The sequence below is a fragment of the Lutra lutra genome, chromosome 17, assembly GCF_902655055.1.
Source record: "Lutra lutra chromosome 17, mLutLut1.2, whole genome shotgun sequence".
NCBI classification, from domain to species: Eukaryota; Metazoa; Chordata; class Mammalia; order Carnivora; family Mustelidae; genus Lutra; species Lutra lutra.
The window spans coordinates 54,187,360-54,212,818 of NC_062294.1; the positions used below are offsets into that span (position 1 = coordinate 54,187,360).

At 42.3% G+C, this 25,459-nt stretch overlaps 1 protein-coding gene across 1 annotated transcript in view; it reads left to right on the top strand.

Moving 5' to 3' along the window:
• The window catches only part of FPR2 (formyl peptide receptor 2), a 33,088-nt gene extending 9,376 nt beyond the window's left edge, over positions 1 to 23,712 (top strand). Inside the window, 3 exon segments of the mRNA XM_047710519.1 lie at positions 22,631 to 22,723; positions 22,726 to 23,352; positions 23,355 to 23,712. Of these exon segments, the coding sequence (XP_047566475.1) occupies positions 22,642 to 22,723; positions 22,726 to 23,352; positions 23,355 to 23,629 (984 nt within the window). The 5' untranslated portion in view covers positions 22,631 to 22,641 and the 3' untranslated portion in view covers positions 23,630 to 23,712.
• Positions 23,713 to 25,459: the final 1,747 nt, after the last annotated feature.

A 25,459-nucleotide genomic window follows, 5' to 3' on the forward strand; every position in this document is an offset into this window, starting at 1 on the left:
GAAGGCAGAGGCTTTAACCCACTGAGCCACCCAGGAGCCCCCTACCAGACCATTTAAAGTTACATACATGGCTCATGTTTCCATGGAACGTCAATGTCCTACAGTCTGAGAAGTAACTTATGTTTCCCCTCTCCCTCACGACTCCTCCCACCCCACAACTAACCACAGAGACACCCTGAGGACTGTTTGTCCTCAAGCATCTTTAAGGTAATCATTTGAAAAGCAATGAATAAGGAAGATTCTGCAATGACAGCAGGGGACACAACTGCAACTCTTACTCCACCACAGTTGGAGGGTGGGCAGGAAGCCTATTACGTGCAACCAGTACAAATCACAGTGGCTCCAATTTATTGAGCCACATCTACGGTGCCATCACTGGGCTGCAGCCCCATTCTTCTGGCCTCTGAGCTCGCCAAGCTCCAAATGGGCTGACCATCATCACCAAATGACGGAAGAAACTGTGGCTTGGAGAGGGGAGGTGACTGCCTTAAGGTTTAAGGCTGCAGTTTTGAGGAGGCAGAGCTGAGTCCTGTTAATGTGTCCCAGGGAATATCCAGCACCGGCCTCTTCATGCGGAGACCAGGCATCACTGCTCTGGAAGGCTACTGCTTCCCTATCACATTCATTTCCCCATGGTCCATATAATTACTTTGCTTTCTCCTTAAAGTTGTGAACTTCCTGTCATGCCCACTCACAGCTGATGCCCTGCTTTGTACTCCACCAAATGCAGCCCTCCTATCTGCCCCTGCGTCACTCTTCTCTGCTTTGGCCTCCATGACCGACACGCAAATACCCCTGCCCGAGATCTAGCCTTACCCTTGTCTTTTGAATCTTGGCCCCACCTTCTCAAGAACTTCCCTCCTTCACTTTTCTCCGATTTCTCCTGTAGCAACGATATTTTCTCTCTACTCCATCATTCCCTTCAACACCTCAAGAGGGTTTAGAACCTCTTATCTTATAAAAAATGCATTCTTTAATTCCACGTCCTTCTTTAGTTTCCAACAAATTCTTGGCTCTCTTTCATAGCAAAACATCCAGAAGGAATAGGGTACGTTCGCTATATTTATTTCTTCATCTTGCGTTTCTCTCTCACTCACTCCAAAGACTCTCTTGACCTCATCATTCTAATGAGTCCTTGTCGAGGTCCCCAGCCCCAAGAGATACATTTCCCACCTGGATTTTCCATAGACTGTGGTCCTTGCTCCAGACAATTAATTCTAAGTTCTGGTCTCCTGAGAAGAGCAAAGACAGTCATCCTAAAAACATTATTCCCAAGGCCCTGAATAAATCAGGGTTTTTCAACTGTGAGTCATTTACAATTTACAATTATACCTAACAATGTCTGAACCCAACATATTTATGGTCTACTTTACAAGAATTTCAGAAATGGACAGTACTAGGTTGGGTTCTGTCTGAATAACATCAAGAACCACATTTATTTTAATCCTTCCACTTCATCATCCCGTTTGGTGACTTTTTTCCTGGAGATTGCCACCTAATGGCTACAAAATAGCTGTCATAGCTCCTTAACTTCACACACAGCATCCCAAGCTAGGAGGATGAGGATGAAATTGGAAATCACTGAAGATTTTTAATCAGAAGTAGGGCATGTTCAGATTTCTGTTTTATAAAAATTATTTTGGAGTCATACATGTAAGACACATGTTAGAAGATTCCCAAGGGAAAGAAGGTAACAAGTGTGGATGTAACCAAGAGTCAAAAGGAATCACAGTCTTACTGGGAATTAAAGTGAAGAGAATGGCACAGGGCACTACTATTCATGGAGGAGAAGGGATCAGGTGTTGAGAAAACAAGAGACGTGGGACCGCACAGAGAGTAACTCCCACACAAATTTCCAGGTCTTTGGAAGTCCGGTGTTCTTCTTGAAACTGGGCTTCTTGGATGCTCCTGCATGTTTCCCATAAGCCCTCTTTATTGAAGCATATGTCGGTTTTGTTCTTGGCTACAAAATGGCCCATGATTAACATACCAGGATTTGCAAACCGGACAGAGGCAAAGTGACTAAAGTGAAAAAAAAAAAAAAAAAAGGAAATTCTCAACAGGACTCTGATTCCTGAGTGTCCCCATTGTCTAACCTGTGTAAGGCCAAAGGGGAAATGAAATTGAGCTTGGGCCTTGGTGGGACAAGTTCCTGCCTATGTTGCAAAAATCCCTGACCCTTGTGGTAGCTGATATCTGAAATGGCCAGCAAAGTCTTTCAGTAAATCACAGTGCCTGAGACGGTGAACCCAGACTGCCTGGGCTGGAAACCCAAATTTACCATTGACTAGTTCTGCAATTGGTCAAGCCATCCAACCCAAGGATTGGCTGACATTTTCTGTAAAGGGCCACAATAATAAATATTTTATGTTTTACAGACCATAGTGTCTCCATCACAATTATTTAGCCATTGACAATGATGAGCATGGCTGTGTGCCAATAAAGCTTTATTTAAGAATGCTGAAATTGGGGGCGCCTGGGTGGCTCAGTGGGTTAAAGCCTCTGCCTTCGGCTCAGGTCATGATCCCAGAGTCGTGGGATCAAGCCCCGCATCGGGCTCTCTGCTCAGTGGGGAGCCTGCTTCCTCCTCTCTCTCTGCCTGCCTCTCTGCCTACTTGTGGTCTCTGTCTGTCAAATAAATAAATAAAATCTTTAAATTAAAAAATGCTGAAATTGGAATTGTATATAATTTTTACTTGACACAGAACATTTTTCTTTTTATTTTCTTCAGCCACTAGAAAATATAAAAACCATTCTTGGCTTCATGAGCTAGTCAAAAATAGATGGGGGCTGGATTTGACCCCTGTCTTAACTTTGCTGAGCCTCAGTCACCCCATCTGTAAATTAAGGATAATAATGCTCAAGGAGGACATGTTTGAGCAAAAGGACTAAGATAACTGATGCAGAGTTATCCTGGATTAGTATGGTTTAGTTAGTTGGCATGAATTATCATTAGTTCGTAGGGAGTCTTGTGCAATACACACTACCATATGCTAGTAATCAGAAAAGAATCTCTTCCTCTCATGTTTTACATTCTCTCTGGGTGAACCTATCCACAGTTAAGGCTTCAACCACACCTCATTAATAATCCCCAAATCCCTGCCTCCAGCTCGGACCTTAGTCTTGAATTCCAGGCACATCATCCTGGGTTTATTTGTCCCTTCAGGCTCATTTCCAGAATTTGATCTCATTACCTTCTCTGACAACTCTGTGTGATGGAAGATGGAAGAACTGTGTCCCTCCAGAATTCATATGAGATGCCCTAACCCCACTATCTCAGAATGTGACTGTATTTGGAGAGGGTCTTTGGCCCTGACCCAATCTGACTGGTGTCCTTATAAGAACAGGAGATGAAGATACAGACACACACAGAAGACATCCATTCATCTACAAGCCAAGGAAAGAGGCCTCAGAGAAAAACCACTCTGCTGACACCTTGATCTTGGATTTCCAACCTCTGGAACTGTGGCAGTTCCAGAGGCTGGAATATCCCCCCAGTCTGTGGTATTTTTTTAAGGCAGCCCTATCATACTAATATACTCAGCTTCTTCTCATGGAATTCTATCTCAGTGATGGCCCCCAAATCCACCAAATTACCCTGGTGATTTTAAAGAAAATTGCCACAAAATTCTTTGACATTTCTCCCACTGAAAGTTATGGTCCATGCCCTCTTGAATCTGGGTGGGACTGGGACTACTTTGACCATGGAATGTTGTAGAAATGACACTACCTAACATCTGACGCTAGGTCAGAAGAGGCCATGAAGCTTCTATTGGTTTTCTTGGGACACTTGTTCTGGAGGTAGGCAGCCATCATGCAAAAAATCTGACTACCCTGAGACCACCATGCTGGAAAGGCCTTCTATAGGTCCTCAGCATTGGAGTCATTCTCACCCAGGTACCACACACATGGATGAAGGAGCCTACAGGCAACTCCAATCTCCAACCTTCAGGTCATTCCCAAACCTTTGAGTCTTTGGGGGCAGAAAGAAGGATCTCCTCTGTGCCTTGTTCTAATTCCTAACCCATATAATCTATGAGCATAATAAAATGGTTGTTTAACATCGCTATGTTTTAGGGGGGCTTATTATGTAGCAATAGTAACAGTAACTCAAAAACTGTGGGATTCATAAAGAGCCCTTCTTCTTCCTTCCCCCTCATGACTGTCCAGTCTCCAAGCACAGTCTCCTGAGCCTGGATATCTCTCTCCAGACCACACCTCCTCTCTGGGATCTTAAACCTGCCCTGAGCAGCTCTTCAACAACTTCCCTTTAATCTCTCACCACATCCTCCACTCTAAGGTCTCTGCCTTCAATTGGGAACATTCTTAAATCTATCCCTTTGCAGGATTCTAGGACAATTTTTTTTTCCTGAACCACAATCTGACAAATTCCCCTTCTGCTTAAATGGTTTTTCATTGTTTCCTATTTTTTAAATCGAAGTATAGTTGACACACAAGGTTACATTAGTTTTAGGTGTAAAACATAGCAATTCAACAACTCTATATATTACGCTAGGCTCACCACAGGTCTAGCTACCATCTGTCACCATACAACGCTTTTACATATCATGACTATATTTCCTATGCTGTACCTTTCATCTCCATGATTTATTCATTCCATACTGTAAGACTGTACCTCCCACTCCCCTTCACCCATTTTGCCCATCCCTACACCCTCCCTGCTGGCAACAATCAGTTTGTCCTCTGTATTTATGGGTCTGTTTCCACTTTTTGTTTGTTTTTTCATTTGTTTTATTTTTTAGATTTCACATATAAGTGAAATCATATGGTATTTGTCCTTCTCTGACACTTTACTTAGCATAATACCCTCTGGATCCATCCATGTTGTTGCAAATGGCAAGATCTCATTCTTTTTTATTTTTTTATTTTTATTTTTTAAAAGACTTTATTTATTTATTTGACAGACAAAGATCACAAGTAGGCAGAGAGGCAAGCAGAGGGAGAGAGGGGGAAGCAGGCTCCCCGCTGAGCAGAGAGCCTGATGCGGGGCTCGATCCCAGGACCCTGAGATCTTGACCTGAACTGAAGGCAGAGGCTTTAACCACTGAGCCACCCAGGCGCCCCTCATTCTTTTTTATGACCGAGTAATATTCCATTATATCTGTACACCACATCTTCTTTATCCATTCCCCTATTGATGTATACTTCAGTTGCTTCCATATCTTGGCTATTGCAAATAATGCTGCAATAAACATAAGGATGCATTTATCTTTTTAATTAAAAAAGAATTAAACATTAATTTAATGCCTTTGTTTTCTTTGGATAAATATCCAGCAGTGGAATTACTGAATCACACACTATTTCTATTTTTAAATTTTGAGGAACCTCCATACTGTTTCTGACAGTGGTTGTACCAATTTACATTCCCACCAACATGAGGGTTCCTTTTTATCCACATCCTCAAAATACCTGTTATTTTTTGTCTTTTTGATTCTAGCCAGTTAGATAGGTGTGAGAAGTTTGTGGTTTTGATTTGCATTTTCCTGATGATTAAGTAATGTTGGACATCTCCTCTTTTGTCTGTTGGCCATCCATTTGTCTTCTTTGGAGATACATTTATTCAGGTCCTCTGCCCATTTTTTTTTTTGAAGAAAGATCTTATCTATCTATCCATCTATCTATCTATCTATAGCACCAGCAGGAGGGAGAGAAAGAATCTCAAGCAGACTGTGCTGAGTGTGGAGCCCGATGTGGGGCTCCATCTCATGAAGCTGAGATCACAACCTGAGCTGAAATCAAGAGTCAGTTGCTGGGGCGCCTGGGTGGCTCAGTGGGTTAAAGCCTCTGCCTTCAGCTCAGGTCATGGTCCCAGGGTCCTGGGATCGAGGCCCACATCGGGCTCTCTGCTCAGCAGGGAGCCTGCTTCCTCCTCTCTCTCTGACTGCCTCTCTGCCTACTTGTGATCTCTCTCTCTGTCAAAAAAAAAAAGTCAGTTGCTTAACTAACTGAGCCACCCTCCCTACCCACTTTAAAATCAGATTATTTGGGGTTTTTTTGGTGTTGTCTACATTCTTTATATACCTTGGATATTAACCCCTTATGGTATATATCATTTGCAAATATTCAAATATCACATTCAGTATGTTGTCTTTCTGTTTTGTTAATCATTTCCTTTGCTATATAGAAGCCTTGTATTTTGGTATGGTCTCAATGGCTTTTCATTTTCTTAAGGAGAAATTCCAAGTCCTTTTTTTTTTTTTAAAGATTTATTTAGGGGAACCTGGGTGTCTCAGTCGGTTAAGCATCTGACTTCAGCTCAGATCTTGATTTCAGGGTCTTGGGATCAAGCCCTGCATTGGGCTCCCAGCCTGGCAGGGAGTCTGCTTGTCCCTCTCCCTCTGCTTCTCTCCCTGCTCATGCTCTCTCTCACAAATAAATAAAATCTTTACAAAATAATTTTAAAATATTTATTTATTTAGGGGAGAGAGAGCACAAGCAGGAGGGGCAGAGGGAGAGGGGGTTAGAATCCCAAGCAGACCCTGTGCTAAGTGTAGAGCTTCACATGGGATTTAATCTCACAACCCTGATATCACGACCTGAGCCAAGAATCAGATGCTCAACTGATTGTCCCCCCCCAGGAACCCCAAGGTCTTCCTGGTAGCGGTCATGACCCTCCAAGAGAGGGCTTCTGCCATCACTTATCACTCTCTGCCTCCCACCTATGCTCCGACAACCAGTTTAACCTATTTCTTGGCCTCTCTCCTGTGCATTTTCATTCCCCTCTGCCTAGAATGCAATTTTCTTTCTCTTCTTTTTTTTTTTAAAGATTTTATTTATTTATTTGACAGAGAGAAATCACAAGTAGGCAGAGAGGCAGGCAGAGAGAGAGAGGAGGAAGCAGGCTCCCTGCTGAGCAGAAAGCCCGATGCGGGGCTCGAACCCAGGACCCGGGATCATGACCCGAGCCGAAGGCAGCGGCTTAACCCACTGAGCCACCCAGGGGCCCCTTCTTTCTCTTCTTTACCTGAATCTCTAAGACCCAGACTAGATGTTACCTCTTTCTGAACAACACCAGGCCTCATCAGTCTGAGTTAGGTGTTTCTTTTGGAGATCCCATAAAAACCCAGGCATCCCTCTATTACTATGTATGTATACTGTCACCTACTGTGACCAAATGAGACAGAGCAGGGACTGGACTTGAGTCCTCTTCAACCCTGACCGTGAAACCAGCATCCCTTGATAGCTGAAACCCTAGGCCCCTTGAGCAGCATATCTTGCAGGAATGTGGAAGGAAGCTTAGCAAAGGAGGACTCTACTACAAAGCCTAGCAAAGACGGAACCAAACCAGTCTGCACCAAGGTGGGCCCCAGCACTGACTTTTCACTGACTATTCCCTATCATATTATTAAAAACACTCCCGGGGGTGAAGATTTAACATAATAATGAGACATGCAGTGCATGACAAAGCATGTTTTGTTTGTTACACCTGTGCACCAACATCCCATCTCTCCCCAACTATAGGCTTAGAATCACTCCTTTCCCCCTTTCAGTCTCTTTAAAAACTTTCCCCAGACTTTATTCAGAGAGCCAGCATGAAGCACCCTTCCTTTAAGCTGTCTCCCTTGCGCTTGAGCATCCCAGTAAGAATCTTGCCTGGAATTCCTGCTTGGCCTCTAGTAAATTTCTTTTTTTTCTTTTTTTTTTTTTTTAAGATTTTATTTATTTATTTGACAGAGAGAGATCACAAGTAGATGGAGAGGCAGGCAGAGAGAGAGAGAGAGGGAAGCAGGCACCCTGCCAAGCAGAGAGCCCGATGCAGGACTCGATCCCAGGACCCTGAGATCATGACCTGAGCCGAAGGCAGCGGCTTAATCCACTGAGCCACCCAGGTGCCCCAACCTCTAGTAAATTTCTATTGCTTAGAGAGCCCAGGGACCTGAGCCAGTGGTGCACGCACTTCACTGTCTCATCTCTTTGTTCAGCTGGTCAGAGCCTGTGTCTGATTAATTCCTACATCTCCAGGAGCCAGCAAGGGAGAACCCCTTTGAGGCCTACACTTATATAAGCTCTACCACCCTTATTCCTTAATAAGTGGATTCCATTTTATTCAGGTGACAATTTCCTTCACTGTAAGCCAATCAAGGCAACTTCATTGAAACTTTTATTTTGGCCAGGGATTGGTCTGGAAATGGGTATGTTACTCAGTTCTGCCAGTGAAAAGTAAGAAGAGGTTTGCAGAAACTCCAGAACAGAATTTTCTCCCTTATAAAATGAGAGGCATGTGAAGTCAGTTTTTCTGCCCATCCCCATTCTCCTGGTTTGGGTGGTTATGTGGACATGATGGCGATGTCTCTAATAATGGCAGTCATCTTATGGTCATGTTCAGGAAGTCCCTGGAAGAAAACCAATGCGATGGTGGACTGGAAGGATTACATTAAACTCAATTTTTGTTCAAATTTAGAACTTACTTCCAACTTTTTTTTTTTAGATTTTATTTATTTGACAGAGAGAGAGAGCACAAGCAGGGGGAGCAGCAGGCAGAGGGGGAGAGAGAGGTAGAGGCACAGGGAGAAGCAGGCTCCTTGCTGAGCAGGGAGCCCAATTTGGGGCTTGATCCCAGAACCCTGGGATCATGACCTGAGCCCAAGGAAGATGCTTAATGACTGAACCACCCAGGCAACCCCGAATTATTTTATATAATAATTTTTTCATGGTTTAAGGGATTCACAGTTTTCCTATAACTTGTAACTTATAATCAAAAACATCCCATTGGTATCGTGATTCAGGGAGAAAAAAAAATAGTTGTCTTCATCTCTTTCTCTTAGACTCTTGTCTTCTGGCTCTCCACAGTTGTACCCATCCACTGGATTTGTGAACAACTCTGTGGAACAGTATGATGGTGCTTAAAATCTCAAAACGGGCCCATCTCCTCAGATCAGTGGCCCCAAAGTTATCTCCCTCAGGAGTAGAAGGGTAGGGGATTGATCTTCATGATGGTGTTGGGTGAAGGGTCCTCTCTTACGCATCTCCCTTACCTCTCTCTGTGTTCTTCATTACTATTCCTTTTATTTCTTATTTATTTTTTAGAGAGAGAGAGCTGGTGAGTAGGTTGGAGGAGTAGGGTAGATGGTGGAAGGGCAGAGGAAGAGGGAGAGAAAATCCCAAGCAGGCTCCATGCTGAGGGCAGAGCAGTGACCTAAGCCGAAGGCAGAGGCTTAGCCCACTGAGCCACCCAGGTGCTCCAAGTAAGGGGTTTTAAAGGGCAAAGTTTGGGGTGCATGAGTAGCTCAGTTGGTTAAGTGTCTGACTCTTGATTTCGGCTCAAGTCATGATCTCAGGGTCATGGGATCGAGCCCTGCATCAGGCTCCCTGCTTAGAGGGGAGTCTGCTTGAGATTCTTTCTCTCCCTCTCCACCTTGCTTATGCTCTCTCTCAAATAATGGGCAAATAATGGGCAAAATAAAATAATATAAAGGGCAAATTTGGGTCAGGAGTCTCCTGAGAAGGTGGATGCTATGGTGCCCATTCATCTGGTTCCTCTGGAGGTCTTTTCTAACTCAAGAGACTGAGAATCTGAAAAATATCTTTGTTCTTTATGTTAGAGGTTCCATTAAGTACATCTGGTGATTCTACCTTTATGGTAGTGCTAATTAACTACTAGCAAGCTAGTGGGGTTGCATTCCTACATGTTCCTCAGCTGGTCCAGCCATGTCTGCAGGTGATAGGAACTCTACTGCTCTTTTTCAACCAAACTGACATCATGGATGCTGGCTTCCACTGGTCTTGAGTCACATCCTTTATGATAAACTAAACAAAAGCAAGTTGCTTTCCTGAGTTTGCCGAGCCACTCTAGCAAATTACTGAACCTGATGAGGGGGTCCCAGGGACCCCTGATTCTTAGCTGGTCAGTCAGGTATACGTGACAACCTGGGACTTCCAAGTAGCTTCTGAAATGGGGCAGTCTTGTGGGATCCAGCCCTTTACTACACATTTGGTGTCAGAAGTGGCGTGTGAAGAGAGAAACAGGTTTTTGTTTAACCATCCTCTCCGGCTTTGTACTGCTTGTCTTGAGTTCTTCTCATCTCAGTAATTGTTTCCTTCATTGTCCTGAATCTCTGAAGGAGTAAGGGCTTGGACATCCACACCCCTTGGACCCTTGACATCTAGAAGGCTGAATCCCTGTCTCCCACAGTAGGCTGGGGGTAAGGAGAATATTAGAGAAGGAGAATACACTGACAACATATCCAGCATGCTTTCTGGAAATTGCAAGAAACTGTGGGTTTCTGTCACCTGATTGGTTCCAACTCCATTGTTCCTCCCCCCACCTTGTCCAATAAAACATCTACCCAACCGGAATCACTCTGCAGGAAGCTGGGAACTAACAACAGAAAAAAGATCTCAGCTGGTGGTAAGTTGGGGGCCTGACAATTTAAAAAATTATTATTTGAACATCTACTAGGTGGCAGATACCTCCTAAACCTTCAGAGCTGGGTGTCCAATATAGAATCCACTTGCCACACATGGTTATTATGCTCTCACTTGTCCAACCTGAGATGCGCTGTAAGTGTAACACCCGTTTAGTACATTCAAAGACTTAGCATGGTAAAAAAATGTAAAATAGCTGATTGATAATTCTTTTTTTTTTTAAGATTTTATTTATTTATTTGACAGACAGAGATCACAAGTAGGCAGAGAGGCCAACAGAGAAAGGAAGGGAAGCAGGATCCCCACGAGCAGAGAGCCCGATGCGGGGCTCAATTCCAGGACCCTGGGATCATGACCTGAGCCCAAGGCAAAAGCTTTAACCCGCTAAACCACTCAGGTGCCCCTGATTGATAATTCTTGTATTGGTTACATGTTCCAATGATATTCTTTTTGATATGTTGGGTTACATACAATATATTATTAAAATTAATGTTATCAAAATTGATTTCTTTTACTTTGTAGAAAGAATGGTAAGCCTCATGTGTGCCTCACATGTATGTCTCTATTGGACAGTGTTACTCTATAGAGTTTTAGTACCAAAAGAATCTAGTTCAATATTTTTTTTTATTTATTTGAGAGTGCATAAGAGAGCACAAGCAGGGGGAAGGGCTGAAGAAGAGGGAGAAGCAGCCTCCCCGCTGAGCAGGGAGCACAAATTGGGGCTTGATCCCAAGACACCCAGGATCATAACCAACTGAGCCCCCCAGGTGCCCCGAGTTATATCCTTTTATAATAAACTGGAGATTTAGTAAGGAAAGTATTTCTCTGGGTTCTGCAAGCCACAGATTAATTGAATCTGTTTATTTATTAATCTATTTATTAATCAGAAGAGTTCATAGGAACCTCTGATTTACAGCCCATCAGTCAGAAGCACAGGTACTCTGGGCTTGTAACTGGTGTTGGAATTGCTCAGGGACAGGCGGGCATCTTTTAGTACTGAACCTTTAACCTGTGTAGTCTGATAGTGTGAGAACTCAGTTGAATTCTTGGACACCTGCTGGTGTTCAAGAATTGTTTGTTGGTGTGGGGACTCTCCCACACTTTGGAAATTGGGTCACAAAAGGATAGATGGGGAAGATCCAAGAGTGCTCGGTAAGCTTAAGTTTGGAAGTCGGGAGTCTGGAAACCACTGGAAGATGCTGAGCAGAATAATGTCATGCTCTGTGTTTTTATTTTTATTTTTTTTAAGATTTTATTTATCTGACAGAGAGAGATCACAAGTGGGCAGACAGGCAAGCAGAGAGAGAGAGAGGAGGAAGCAGGCTCCCTGCAGAGCAGAGAGCCCGATGTGGGACTCGATCCCAGGACCCTGAGATCATGACCTGAGCTGAAGGCAGAGGCTTAACCACTGAGCCACCCAGGTGCCCCTGCTCTGTGTTTTTAAAAGATCATTTGGCTATTGTCGGAAGATGGATTTTTTTGGGGGGGGGGTGGGAAACTAGTGGTAGGAGAGGTATTTAGAGCAGAACAAGCTATTTGCAAAGTAAGTACAAATATGCAGCCCAGACGAGGGGCCATGGACAAGCACAGTGGGGATGGGAATGATTCTGGGTGTGGATTCAGTTGCTTTGCAGACAGAATGGGTAGACTGGGATTGGGTTGGGTGATAAGAGAAAGATATCAAGGATCCACTTTAGATTTGGAGCATTTACAGCTGAGTGTTTAATCCAAATAGATATGGAATACTAGGAGAGAGGCTGATTTGGGAAGATGGGATAGTTGAGTTTGGTTTGGGTAATGTCAGGTTTGGAATGCCTATAGGATTGCCACAAGGGGATGTCAAGAAGTCAGTGGCTGTTGGTACCTTGGTACTTGGCTTGCTCAGCTGGTGGAGTGTGGGACTCCTGACCTCAGGGCTGTGAGTTCAAGCACCATGTTGGGTGCAGAGATGACTTAAATAAGTGAAACTTTAAAAAAGGTATCAGTGTGGTATTATAAGCCATGAGACAATGATACTATGGAAAGACTACACATAGAGGATGGAAGGGAGCAGGTATAAGCCCACAGACACCCTAACATTTAAAGTTAAACATAGAGGGGGCACCTGGCTGGCTCAGTCAGTGGGGTGTGTCACTCTTGATCAAGTTTGAGCCCCAAGTTGCGTGTGGAGATTACTTAAATAGAAATAAAATCTTCCAGGGGCATCTGAGTGGCTCAGTGGGTTAAGCCTCTTCCTTTGGCTCAGGTGATGATCTCGGGGTCCTGGGATCGAGCCCTGCATTGGGCTGTCTGCTCAGTGGGGAGCCTGCTTCCCTCTCTGTCTCTACCTGCCTCTCTGCCTGCTTGTGATGTGTCTCTCTCTCTGTCAAATACATAAATAAAATCTTTAAAAATAAAATAAAATAAAGTAACAAAAAATTTTCAGAGGCGCCTGGATGGCTCAGTCGGTTAAGCAACCAACTCTTGATTTCAGCTCAGATCATGATCTCAGGGTTGTGAGAGTGAGCTCCATGTTGGGCTCCGTGTTCAGTGTGGAGTCTGCTTGGGAGTCTCTCCCTCCCCCTGCTCACGTGCACACATGCTTTCTCTCTAAATAAATAAAATCTTTTTTTTTAAGATTTTATTTATTTATTTGACAGACAGAGATCACAAGCAGGCAGAGAGACAGGCAGAGAGAGAGGGGGGAAGCAGGTTTCCTGCTGAGCAGAGAGCCCAATGTGGGCCTTGATCCCAGGACCCTGGGGTCATGACCTGAGCTGAAGGCAGAGGCTTAACCTTCTGAGCTACCCAGGTACCCTAAATAAATAAAATCTCCAAAAAAACCCACCTTTTTTTAAAAAAATAAAATAAGTTAAATTTAGATAAGAAAAAGCTAGTAAATTGGACTGAGAATTTAGTTGAGCTATAACAACCAAGAGTGTGCTGTTGATACATTTTAACATCTTAAAGCATAGGAAAAATGTCTAAAGGAGGAGGAAGGGGTCATACATGGGTCCTACGTCACTGAGGTATCAGGATGAGGACTGAGTAGGGACCACTGGAGTCGGCAACAAGAAGGCCACAGGTATCCCTGAGGAGACCACATTCTATGGAGTGCAGAGCAGCAAAGTCAGTCTGGAGTATGTTTAGGAGAAAATGTGAGGTGAGGAGTGGAGAGGCTCCCTTCTTAAGTTTGTGAATCCTCTTCATAGAATTCTCTTGAGATAAACAGGGCTGAAGCTGGAAAGGAATATGGGCCAACGATGGTTTCTTTTTTATTTTTTAATTTTTGTTTATTTACTTTTTAAAGTAAGCTCACTGCTCAATGTGGGGCTTAAACTCACAACCCGGAGACCAAGAGTCACATGCTCTACCCCCTGAGCCAGCCAGGTGCCCCAGGATGGTTTGGTTTGGTTTTGTTTCTTTTCTTTTATTCCTTTTCCTTTCTTTCTTTCTTTCTTTCTTTCTTTTTTTTTTTTGGTAATATTTTATTTATTTATTTGAGAGATGGCATGAGAGAAAGAGAGAGAGAACATGAGAGTGGGGAGGGTCAGAGGGAGAAGCAGACTTTCCTCTGAGTAGGGAGCCCGGTGTGGGACTCAATTCTGGAGCTCCAGGATCTTGACCCGAGCAGAAGACAGTCGCTTAACCAACTAGGAGCCACCTAGGCGCCCCAGGACAGTTTCTTTTTAAAGGGAGAAGATAACGATAATGTTTATGAGATAGTGAGAATGACCTAGTAGAAAGAAAATCTTAGGTTTTTGTCTTTGGCAGAAAAGAAAAGGGATAATGCAGGAAGAAAGTTCTCTGGAAGGTGAGTAGAGAGGGATCTGAAGCAAACACAGGAGGGTAGCGGCTGGGATGAACAAGAACTCTTTACTCACTACAACAGGTGCAGGTAGATTGGAAGGTTTGCGGCAGAGCAGGCTAAAAAATTCTAATGATTACCATTTTCCCATTATAATATGAGACAATGGCATCAGCTGAGAGTGGGGACAAGGAGGGGAGAGGCAGGGTAAAAGCAGAGAGGAGAAAAGAAGAACTGAAATAGTTGTTTCAAAACTTGAAGGGGAAAAAAAAAAAGCAAAACTTGGAAGAGCAAATGTGCTAAAGAAACAGAGTAAGCTACCACAGAAGTACTGAGTTGCCATTTGAAATCTGGTAATAAATTCAGTTGTGCCCCTAATGGTTGTGACACTCGCTAGGCAAGTCACTTCCCCTGCCAGAGCTGAGGTTTCCTCTTCCTACCCCACAGCAAGTTTGTTGTAATTGGAGAATATAGAACGGAAAGTGACTAGCACATTCGAAGGGCTCACCAAACAGGAGCCCTCATAATCCACAGTAATAATGTGTGTGGTTTACAGGTCCTTTTATGCAAAGATTCCAGGGTGGGGTTCATGAATATGAATTATTAATAGCCATCCTGGATATTTCTATTTTTTTTAAGATTTTATTTTTAAGTAATCTCTACACCCAATGTGGGGTTTGAACTCAAAAGCCTGAGATTAAGAGTCGCATGCTCCACCAACTGGGCCAGCCAGGCATCCAACCCACCAACCCTGGATATTTGATACCTCTAACAGATCACAAAATTTGTAAATGTGGCATGAGTCACACATTCTGGGTTGAATTTGGATGCAGTAGTTACAGATGTGACCTGGTCCAGATGAAGACACTACATTTTTTTGAATTCCTTTTTTTTTTTTTTGGTGGGGGGATTTGTATTTTTTTTTTATTTTTGATTTTTTTTTATTTTTTTCAGCATAACAGTATTCATTATTTTTGCACCACACCCAGTGCTCCATGCAATCTGTGCCCTCTACAATACCCACCACCTGGTGCCCCCAACCTCCCACCCCCCACCCCTTCAAAATTCTCAGATCGTTTTTCAGAGTCCATAGTCTCTCATGGTTCACCTCCCCTTCCAATTTCCCTCAACTCCCTTCTCCTCTCCATCTCCCCTTGTCCTCCATGCTATTTGTTATGCTCCACAAATAAGTGAAACCATATGATAATCGACTCTCTCTGCTTGACTTATTTTACTCAGCATAATCTCTTCCAGTCCCGTCCATGTTGCTACAAAACTTGGGGATTCATCCTTTCTTTCTTTCTTTTTTTTTTTTTTTTTTTTTTACAGCTTTATAAACATATATTTTTATCCCCAGGGGTACAGGTCTGCGAATCGCCAGGTTTACACACTTCACAACACTCACCATAGCACATACCCTCCCCGATATCCATAACCCCACCCCCTCTCCCAACCCCCTCCCCTCATCAACCCTCAGTTTGTTTTGTGAGATTAAGAGTCACTTATGGTTTGTCTCCCTCCCAATCCCATCTTGTTTCATTTACTCTTCTCCTACCCCCTCGACCCCCCATGTTGCATCTCCTCTCCCTCATATCAGGGAGATCATATGATAGTTGTCTTTCTCCGATTGACTTATTTCGCTAAGCATGATACCCTCTAGTTCCATCCACGTCGTCGCAAATGGCAATATTTCATTTCTTTTGATGGCTGCATAGTATTCCATTGTGTATATATACCACATCTTCTTTATCCATTCGTCTGTAGATGGACATCTAGGTTCTTTCCATAGTTTGGCTATTGTAGACATTGCTGCTATAAACATTCGGGTGCATGTGCCCCTTCGGATCACTATGTTTGTATCTTTAGGGTAAATACCCAGCAGTGCAATTGCAGGGTCATAGGGTAGTTCTATTTTCAACATTTTGAGGAACCTCCATGCTGTTTTCCAGAGTGGTTGCACCAGCTTGCATTCCCACCAACAGTGTAGGAGGGTTCCCCTTTCTCTGCATCCTCGCCAGCATCTGTCATTTCCTGACTTGTTAATTTTAGCCATTCTGACTGGTGTGAGGTGATATCTCATGGTGGTTTTGATTTGTATTTCCCTGATGCCGAGTGATATGGAGCACTTTTTCATGTGTCTGTTGGCCATCTGGATGTCTTCTTTGCAGAAATGTCTGTTCATGTCCTCTGCCCATTTCTTGATTGGATTATTTGTTCTTTGGGTGTTGAGTTTGCTAAGTTCTTTATAGATTTTGGACACTAGCCCTTTATCTGATATGTCATTTGCAAATATCTTCTCCCATTCTGTCAGTTGTCTTTTGGTTTTTTTAACTGTTTCCTTTGCTGTGCAAAAGCTTTTGATCTTGATAAAATCCCAATAGTTCATTTTTGCCCTTGCTTCCCTTGCCTTTGGTGATGTTCCTAGGAAGATGTTGCTGTGGCTGACGTCGAAGAGGTTGCTGCCTGTGTTCTCCTCAAGGATTTTGATGGATTCCTTTCTCACATTGAGATCCTTCATCCATTTTGAGTCTATTTTCGTGTGTGGTGTAAGGAAATGATCCAATTTCATTTTTCTGCATGTGGCTGTCCAATTTTCCCAACACCATTTATTGAAGAGGCTGTCTTTGTTCCATTGGACATTCTTTCCTGCTTTGTCGAAGATGAGTTGACCATAGAGTTGAGGGTCCATTTCTGGGCTCTCTATTCTGTTCCATTGATCTATGTGTCTGTTTTTGTGCCAGTACCATGCTGTCTTGATGATGACAGCTTTGTAATAGAGCTTGAAGTCCGGAATTGTGATGCCACCAACTTTGGCTTTCTTTTTCAATATTCCTTTGGCTATTCGAGGTCTTTTCTGGTTCCATATAAATTTTAGGATTATTTGTTCCATTTCTTTGAAAAAAATGGATGGTACTTTGATAGGAATTGCATTAAATGTGTAGATTGCTTTAGGTAGCATAGACATTTTCACAATATTTATTCTTCCAATCCAGGAGCATGGAACATTTTTCCATTTCTTTGTGTCTTCCTCAATTTCTTTCATGAGTACTTTATAGTTTTCTGAGTATAGATTCTTAGTCTCTTTGGTTAGGTTTATTCCTAGGTATCTTATAGTTTTGGGTGCAGTTGTAAATGGGATGGACTCCTTAATTTCTCTCTCTTCTGTCTTGTTGTTGGTGTAGAGAAATGCAACTGATTTCTGTGCATTGATTTTATATCCTGACACTTTACTGAATTCCTGTACAAGTTCTAGCAGTTTTGGAGTGGAGTCTTTTGGGTTTTCCACATAGAGTATCATATCATCTGCGAAGAGTGATAGTTTGACTTCTTCTTTGCCAATTTGGATGCCTTTAATTTCCTTTTGTTGTCTGATTGCTGAGGCTAGGACTTCTAGTACTATGTTGAATAGCAGTGGTGATAACGGACATCCCTGCCGTGTTCCTGACCTTAGCGGAAAAGCTTTCAGTTTTTCTCCATTGAGAATGATATTTGCGGTGGGTTTTTCATAGATGGCTTTGATAATATTGAGGTATGTGCCGTCTATCCCTACACTTTGAAGAGTTTTGATCAGGAAGGGATGCTGTACTTTGTCAAATGCTTTTTCAGCATCTATGGAGAGTATCATATGGTTCTTGTTCTTTCTTTTATTAATGTGTTGTATCACATTGATTGATTTGCGGATGTTGAACCAGCCTTGCAGGCCTGGAATAAATCCCACTTGGTCGTGGTGAATAATCCTTTTAACGTACTGTTGAATCCTATTGGCTAGTATTTTGGCGAGAATTTTTGCATCTGTGTTCATCAAGGATATTGGTCTGTAGTTCTCTTTTTTGTTGGGATCCTTGTCTGGTTTTGGGATCAATGTGATGCTGGCCTCATAAAATGAGTTTGGAAGTTTTCCTTCTATTGCTATTTTTTGGAACAGTTTCAGGAGAATAGGAATTAGTTCCTCTTTAAATGTTTGGTAGAATTCCCCTGGGAAGCCGTCTGGCCCTGGGCTTTTGTTTGTTTGGAGATTTTTGATGACTATTTCAATCTCCTTACTGGTTATGGGTCTGTTCAGGCTTTCTATTTCTTCCTGGTTCAGTTGTGGTAGTTTATATGTCTCTAGGAATGCATTCATTTCTTCCAGATTGTCAAATTTGTTGGCGTAGAGTTGCTCATAGTATGTTCTTATAATTGTCTGTATTTCTTTGGTGTTCGTTGTGATCTCTCCTCTTTCATTCATGATTTTATTTATTTGGGTCCTCTCTCTTTTCTTTTTGATAAGTCTGGCCAGGGGTTTATCAATCTTATTAATTCTTTCAAAGAACCAGCTCCTAGTTTCGTTGATTTGTTCTATTGTTTTTTTGGTTTCTATTTCATTGATTTCTGCTCTGATCTTTATGATTTCTCTTCTCCTGCTGGGTTTAGGGTTTCTTTCTTGTTCTTTCTCCAGCTCCTTTAGGTGTAGGGTTAGGTTGTGTACCTGAGACCTTTCTTGTTTCTTGAGAAAGGCTTGTACCGCTATATATTTTCCTCTCAGGACGGCCTTTGTTGTGTCCCACAGATTCTGAACCGTTGTGTTTTCATTATCATTTGTTTCCATAAATTTTTTCAATTCTTCTTTGATTTCCTGGTTGACCCATTCATTCTTTAGAAGGATGCTGTTTAGTCTCCATGTATTTGGGTTCTTTCCAAATTTCCTCTTGTTATTGAGTTCTAGCTTTAGAGCATTGTGGTCTGAAAATATGCAGGGAATGATCCCAATCTTTTGATACCGGTTGAGACTTGATTTAGGACCAAGAATGTGATCTATTCTGGAGAATGTTCCATGTGCACTAGAGAAGAATGTGTATTCTGTTGCTTTGGGATGAAATGTTCTGAATATATCTGTGATGTCCATCTGGTCCAGTGTGTCATTTAAGGCCTTGATTTCCTTGTTGATCTTTTGCTTGGATGATCTGTCCATTTCAGTGAGGGGAGTGTTAAAATCCCCTACTATTATTGTATTCTTGTCGATGTGTTTCTTTGATTTTGTTATTAATTGGTTTATATAGTTGGCTGCTCCCACGTTAGGGGCATAGATATTTAAAATTGTTAGATCTTCTTGTTGGACAGTTCCTTTGAGTATGATATAGTGTCCTTCCTCATCTCTTTTTATAATCTTTGGCTTAAAATCTAATTGATCTGATATAAGGATTGCCACTCCTGCTTTCTTCTGATGTCCATTAGCATGGTAAATTCTTTTCCACCCCCTCACTTTAAACCTGGAGGTGTCTTCGGGTGTAAGATGAGTTTCTTGTAGGCAACATATAGATGGTTTTTGTTTTTTTATCCATTCTGATACCCTGTGTCTTTTGATTGGGGCATTTAGCCCATTAACATTCAGGGTAAGTATTGAGAGATATGAATTTAGTGCCATTGTATTGCCTGTAAGGTGACTGTTATTGTATATTGTCTCTGTTTCTTTCTGATCTACTACTTTTAGGGTCTCTCTTTGCTTAGAGGACCCCTTTCAATATTTCCTGTAGAGCTGGTTTGGTATTTGCAAATTCTTTCAGTTTTTGTTTGTCCTGGAAGCTTTTAATCTCTCCGTCTATTTTCAATGATAGCCTAGCTGGATATAGTATTCTTGGCTGCATGTTTTTCTCATTTAGTACTCTGAATATATCATGCCAGCTCTTTCTGGCCTGCCAGGTCTCTGTGGATAAGTCTGCTGCCAATCTAATATTTTTACCATTGTACGTTACAGACTTCTTTTCCCGGGCTGCTTTCAGGATCTTTTCTTTGTCACTAAGACTTGTCAATTTTACTATTAGGTGACGGGGTGTAGACCTATTCTTATTGATTTTGAGGGGGGTTCTCTGAACCTCCTGGATTTTGATGCTTGTTCCCTTTGCCATATTGGGGAAATTCTCTCCAATAATTCTCTCCAATATACCTTCTGCTCCCCTCTCTGTTTCCTCTTCTTCTGGAATCCCAATTATTCTAATGTTGTTTCGTCTTATGGTGTCACTTATCTCTCGAATTCTCCCCTCTCGTATTTTTTTTTAAGAGGGATTCTTATTCTTTTTACTTTTTTATTTTTTATTTTATTTTTTAAAAAATATTTTATTTATTTATTTGACAGACGGAGATCACAAGTAGGCAGAGAGGCAGGCAGAGAGAGAGGAGGAAGCAGGCTCCCCACTGAGGAGAGAACCCGATGCAGGGCTTGATCCCAGGACCCTGGAATCATGACCTGAGCTGAAGGCAGAGGCTTTAACCCACTGAGCCACCCAGGCGCCCCTAAAGGGGGATTCTTATTCTTTTTTTTCTTTATCTGTATTTTTTTTATTATTAACATATATTATTTGTTTAAGGGGTACAGGTCTGTGTGGGGCGCCTGGGTGGCTCAGCGGGTTAAGCCTCTGCCTTCGGCTCAGGTCATGATCTCAGGGTTCTGGGATCGGGCCCCGCATCGGGCTCTCTGCTCGGCGGGGAGCCTGCTTCCCCCCCTCTCTGCCTGCCTCTCTGCCTACTTGTGGTCTCTCTCTCGGTCAAATAAATAAATAAGATCTTTAAAAAAAAAATTTTTTTTTTAAAAATTTAAAAAAAAGGGGTACAGGTCTGTGATTCATCAGTCTTACACAATTCACAGGGTTCACCACAACACATACCCTCCCCAATGTCCATCACCCAGCCACTCCATCCGTCCTACCCCTTCCACTCCAGCAACCCTGTTTGTTTCCTGAGATTAAAAATCTCTTATGGTTTGTCTCCCTCTCTGGTTTCTTCTTGTTTCATTTTTCCCTTTCTTCCCCTATGATCCTCTGCCTTGTTTCTCAAATTCCAAATATCAGTGAGATCATATGATAATTGTCTTTCTTTGATTGACTTATTTAGTTTAGCATAATACCCTCTAGTTCTATCCATGTCTTTGCAAATGGCAGGATTTCTTTTTTTTTTTTTTTGGTTACATAATATTCCAGTGTGTGTGTGTGTATCTATATCTTCTTTACCATCTTCTTCTTTATCTTCTTCATATCACATCTTTTTTATCTATTCATCTGTTGATGGATGGGATTCTTATTCTTAAGCGCAAGGAAATCTATCCCAGAATCTCCCTCAGATATCTCCCCATGTTATTGTCCAGGATTTAGTCATGTGCCCACTATCAAACCAAGACTTTGCAAAGCAAAGGGGATTCCAATTTCTGGTGAAACTAATCAGAATTTGCCTCCAGAAACTGAGAGAAGAACACCTTTCTGAAGCATGAGTAACTAAACAAAATTGTTTGGGCAGAAGAGACTAGGGGAATGGACGTTAGGGGCAACCAGCAGTGTCTGGTTGTGTAACAGAGAAAACTAGATTAACCTGGGTCAAAGTCCTTCCTCTACCACTTACTACTGAAGTGACTTTGGGTAGTTTCTATAATTGTTCTGAACATCTGTTTATTCTTATGAAAACCAGAAATAACAAGCATTATAGCATTCTTATGTAGATCAAACTGGATCCCCATATTTAGCAGTTAACACAGTACATGGTCTTTGATAACAGATACTACTAACAAATTTGATTACTCTCATACTCTTTACCCCATAGAACACTAACGCCATGCAATGGGTAAAAATTCTTCACATCCCACAGAAGAGTTCCATATCAAGCAACAAGAAACAGAAGGTTGAAAGTAAAGATAGGGCCCCCTTTGCCGACTTCTTCTAGCACAGAATCCACATGATGTAACAATGTAACTACATGCTCAAGGCCCTCAATTATAAACTCAAACCAAATTCTGAAACCTTTTTTTTTTTAAAGATTTTATTTATTTATCTGACAGAGAGAGATCACAAGCAGGCAGAGAGGCAGGCAGAGAGAGAGGAGGAAGCAGGCTCCCTGCTGAGCAGAGAGCCCGACGCGGGGCTCGATCCCAGGATCCTGAGATTATGACCTGAGCCGAAGGCAGCGGCTTAACTCACTGAGCCACCCAGGCGCCCCCAAATTCTGAAACCTTAACCTCAATACTAAGCAAACAGCAGGCGAAAGGTTCTCATAGTGGGAGCTGGGAGTCTTGGAGAACCAGGGGCTGAAAGAGCTTGCCAGCATCTATGCAGTGAATCATGGGTGAGAGTTGAACCTACTGACTCTGAGTCCAGTGTTTCCCTCCCGAGGCCATAATTGTCTACCAATCAATTTTTAACAGTATATCCTCAGCGTATTTTTCTGCTAGTGAACAGGAGCCTTGTCATCCTCTTGTCTAAGCAATCAGCGTGATAGGTGGAATGCATCTGAATAATATGGGAATATGCAGAACTATCCTTTCTCAAAGTAAAAGCCAAGAGAGTTGCAATTTTATATTTATCGTATGACTGGCCACAAGTTTCAGGAGAGTGGGTGTCCTGGTTGGAGTGGGATCTTAGTGGAGGTCGATGACCATGAATAGGGATGTTAAGATGGTTCCACAGATGAGACATGGCAACTGTTGAAATGTTTCAGGTGTGGGCAAGATGGAAAGCAACATCTCCAACCCTATGGATGGACCTGAAGAGATGCCCCAAGAGTCTGTTGGCTACACGGTTCTGTGGATTCTGTCACTGTGGTGCTTGGGATCACTTCTGTCCTTGGCATTTTGGGCAATGGGCTTTTGATCTGGATGGCTGGATTCCGGATGGCATGCACAGTCAGCACCATCTGTTACCTGAACCTTGCCTTGGCCAACTTCTCCTTCACTGCCACCCTACCATTCCTCATTGTCTCAAAGGCCATGAGAGAACAGTGGCCTTCTGGCTCGTTCCTACGCAAGGCGGTTCACATTGTGGTGGACATAAACCTGTTTGGGAGTGTCTTCCTCATTGCTTGCATTGCCCTGGACCGCTGTATTTGTGTCCTGCATCCAGTCTGGGCCCAGAACCACTGTACTGTAAGTCTGGCTACAAAAGTGATTATCGGACCGTGGATTCTTGTCCTAATCCTCATCTTGCCAGCTTTCATCTTCTTGACTACAGTAAATGATGGAACAGGGAATATTTACTGTAGTTTCAACTTTGCACCCTGGGGCAACAGTACTGAAGAGAGGACAAAGTTGACTGTCTCCATATTCACAGCCAGCGGGATCATTTGGTTTATCATTGGCTTCAGCATGCCAATGCCCATCATTGCTATGAGCTGCGGGCTCATTGCTGCCAAGATACGCAAAAGCATGATTAAATCTAGCCGTCCCTTACTGCTGTTGTGGCTTCCTTCTTTTTCTGTTGGTTCCCCTTTCAACTGGTTGCTCTTTTAAGCACAGTCTGGTTCAAAGAGATACTCTTGGAGGGTAAGTACAAAATTCTTCATGTCTTTGTTAATCCAACAAGCTCCCTGGTCCTCTTCAACAGCTACCTCAACCCAATGCTCTATGTCTTTGTGGGCCAAGACTTCCGAGAGAGATTGATCCACTCCCTGCCTGCCAGTCTGGAGAGAGCCCTTAGTGAGGATGTAACCCAGACCATGTAACCCAGACCAGAACTAAATCTGCTTTACCACCCACAGAAGCAGAGTTACTGGCAATGTGAGGAGGCTGGAGGAAGTTTTTGAGCTCTGCGTGCTCTTAACCCTGCTCCCATTTCAGTTTCATCTTTCTGTGGGTCATACTAATATATTCATCAGGAAAAATACTTGGGTGTCCCTGATTTGGGGGAAAAAGTGACATAAGGTGTGATTTTAATTTTGGACATCAGCTTCTACCCTGGGATAAAGTGGAGGTTGCCAAAGAGTACAAGGGAAGAGAAGAGAAAGTGATGGGGAATTTATAAAGTTTAGATGAGAGAGTATATAGTATGGGGAAAAACCCTAGTTATTTTACCATTAAAATTTTGCTTACGTTTTTTAAAAGCTATTTTTAATCAGATTACAGAAATGTCTTTGTATTAATAGTTTACTAAGAGTTTTCTTTTTAATATCATGAATGGCTATTGGATTGTATAACATGCATTTATGCATACATAAAGATATTAGTTTTATTCTTTCATTTATATCATCATACATTACACTGATTAATTTCTGCACACCAAACTACCCTTGCAGCCCCAGAATAAATGACATTTGGTCATGATGTATTTTGTCTATCGATAACATAGTTCGCTAGATTTGTTTAGAACCTCTGCACTTATGTATGTGTAAAGATGGGTCTATTACTTTCCTTTCCTCTAATGTTGTCAGCTTTTACATCGAACTACTGATGGCCTCCTAAACAGACCTGGGAAGTGATTCCTCTGATTCTTTTCTTTCATAAATGTTTAGAATTTTACCAGTGAAGCTAGTTGGCTTTGGGTTTTCTTTCTGGGAAGGCTTTTAGTAATGAGTTCAATTTCTTTAATAGTTATGGGACTATTCAGATTTTCTATTTCCTCCTCTGTCAATTTTGGCAAACTGTGACTTTCAAGGAATTTAGCCATTTCACTCAAACTGTCAGATTTGTTGTCATGAAACAGTATGGAAACTGTGTGTAGTACTTGGTATGGTTTCCTTCAGATAATGAGAATGTAAGCTATCTGAAGGCAGGGATTTTGGTCCATATTGTTCACTGATGGATCCCCATGCCCTATGTATAAAATAGTGCCTATTGTGTGATAGACAATAAATACTGAGTTAATGAATCAACAGACAATAGTGTCATCCAGGTGTCAAACAAGAACCTTTGATGTGTAGCTGAAATGCTCGCTCACCCTCATTTCATGAATTGGGAGTGCCTAGTAGATTCTCACTGCAGTTTACAATATTTACAAATTCCCATGTGGTTTACATTTTTATGAACACCTCTGGTTTTGAGTTTCTGCTTCAGGTAAAGCACTCTGGCTAACTGTTGTCTGGTGCTTTTGTTTTGAAGTCAGTCCACCACAGTAGTACTTAGCTTTTTTTTTTTTTCTTCTTCTTTCTGCAAACATCATGCACAAATTATCTGTTACTATGTAACATACTTTCCTGATACAATGCCCAAAGAACTCAAACTAAATATTAGATAGTCTTGTTATCACAAGTTCCTCACTCTTTCTCCTGCTTTACTGTCATCCTCCTTCTTCCCTTCCCTCAAGTCACCCCTGAAGTTTTGCTTTTCCAGTGCACAGCAATGTACCCATTTCATTTGCATTTTTGATTCCTAGAAATGCTTTTTGGTTCCCAAGAAATGTCCAACTAAGGTGTGGCCATAGAAAAGAAGAAACAAGTAAGAAATGCAAGAGTGCAAAACCAGGAGCCACAAAGGATGGTGTACATCATCTCAACAAAACCAGCACTTCCAAAGTGGTTTATCAACAGTGCTTCACTGCGAAGCACTAATTGACAGTG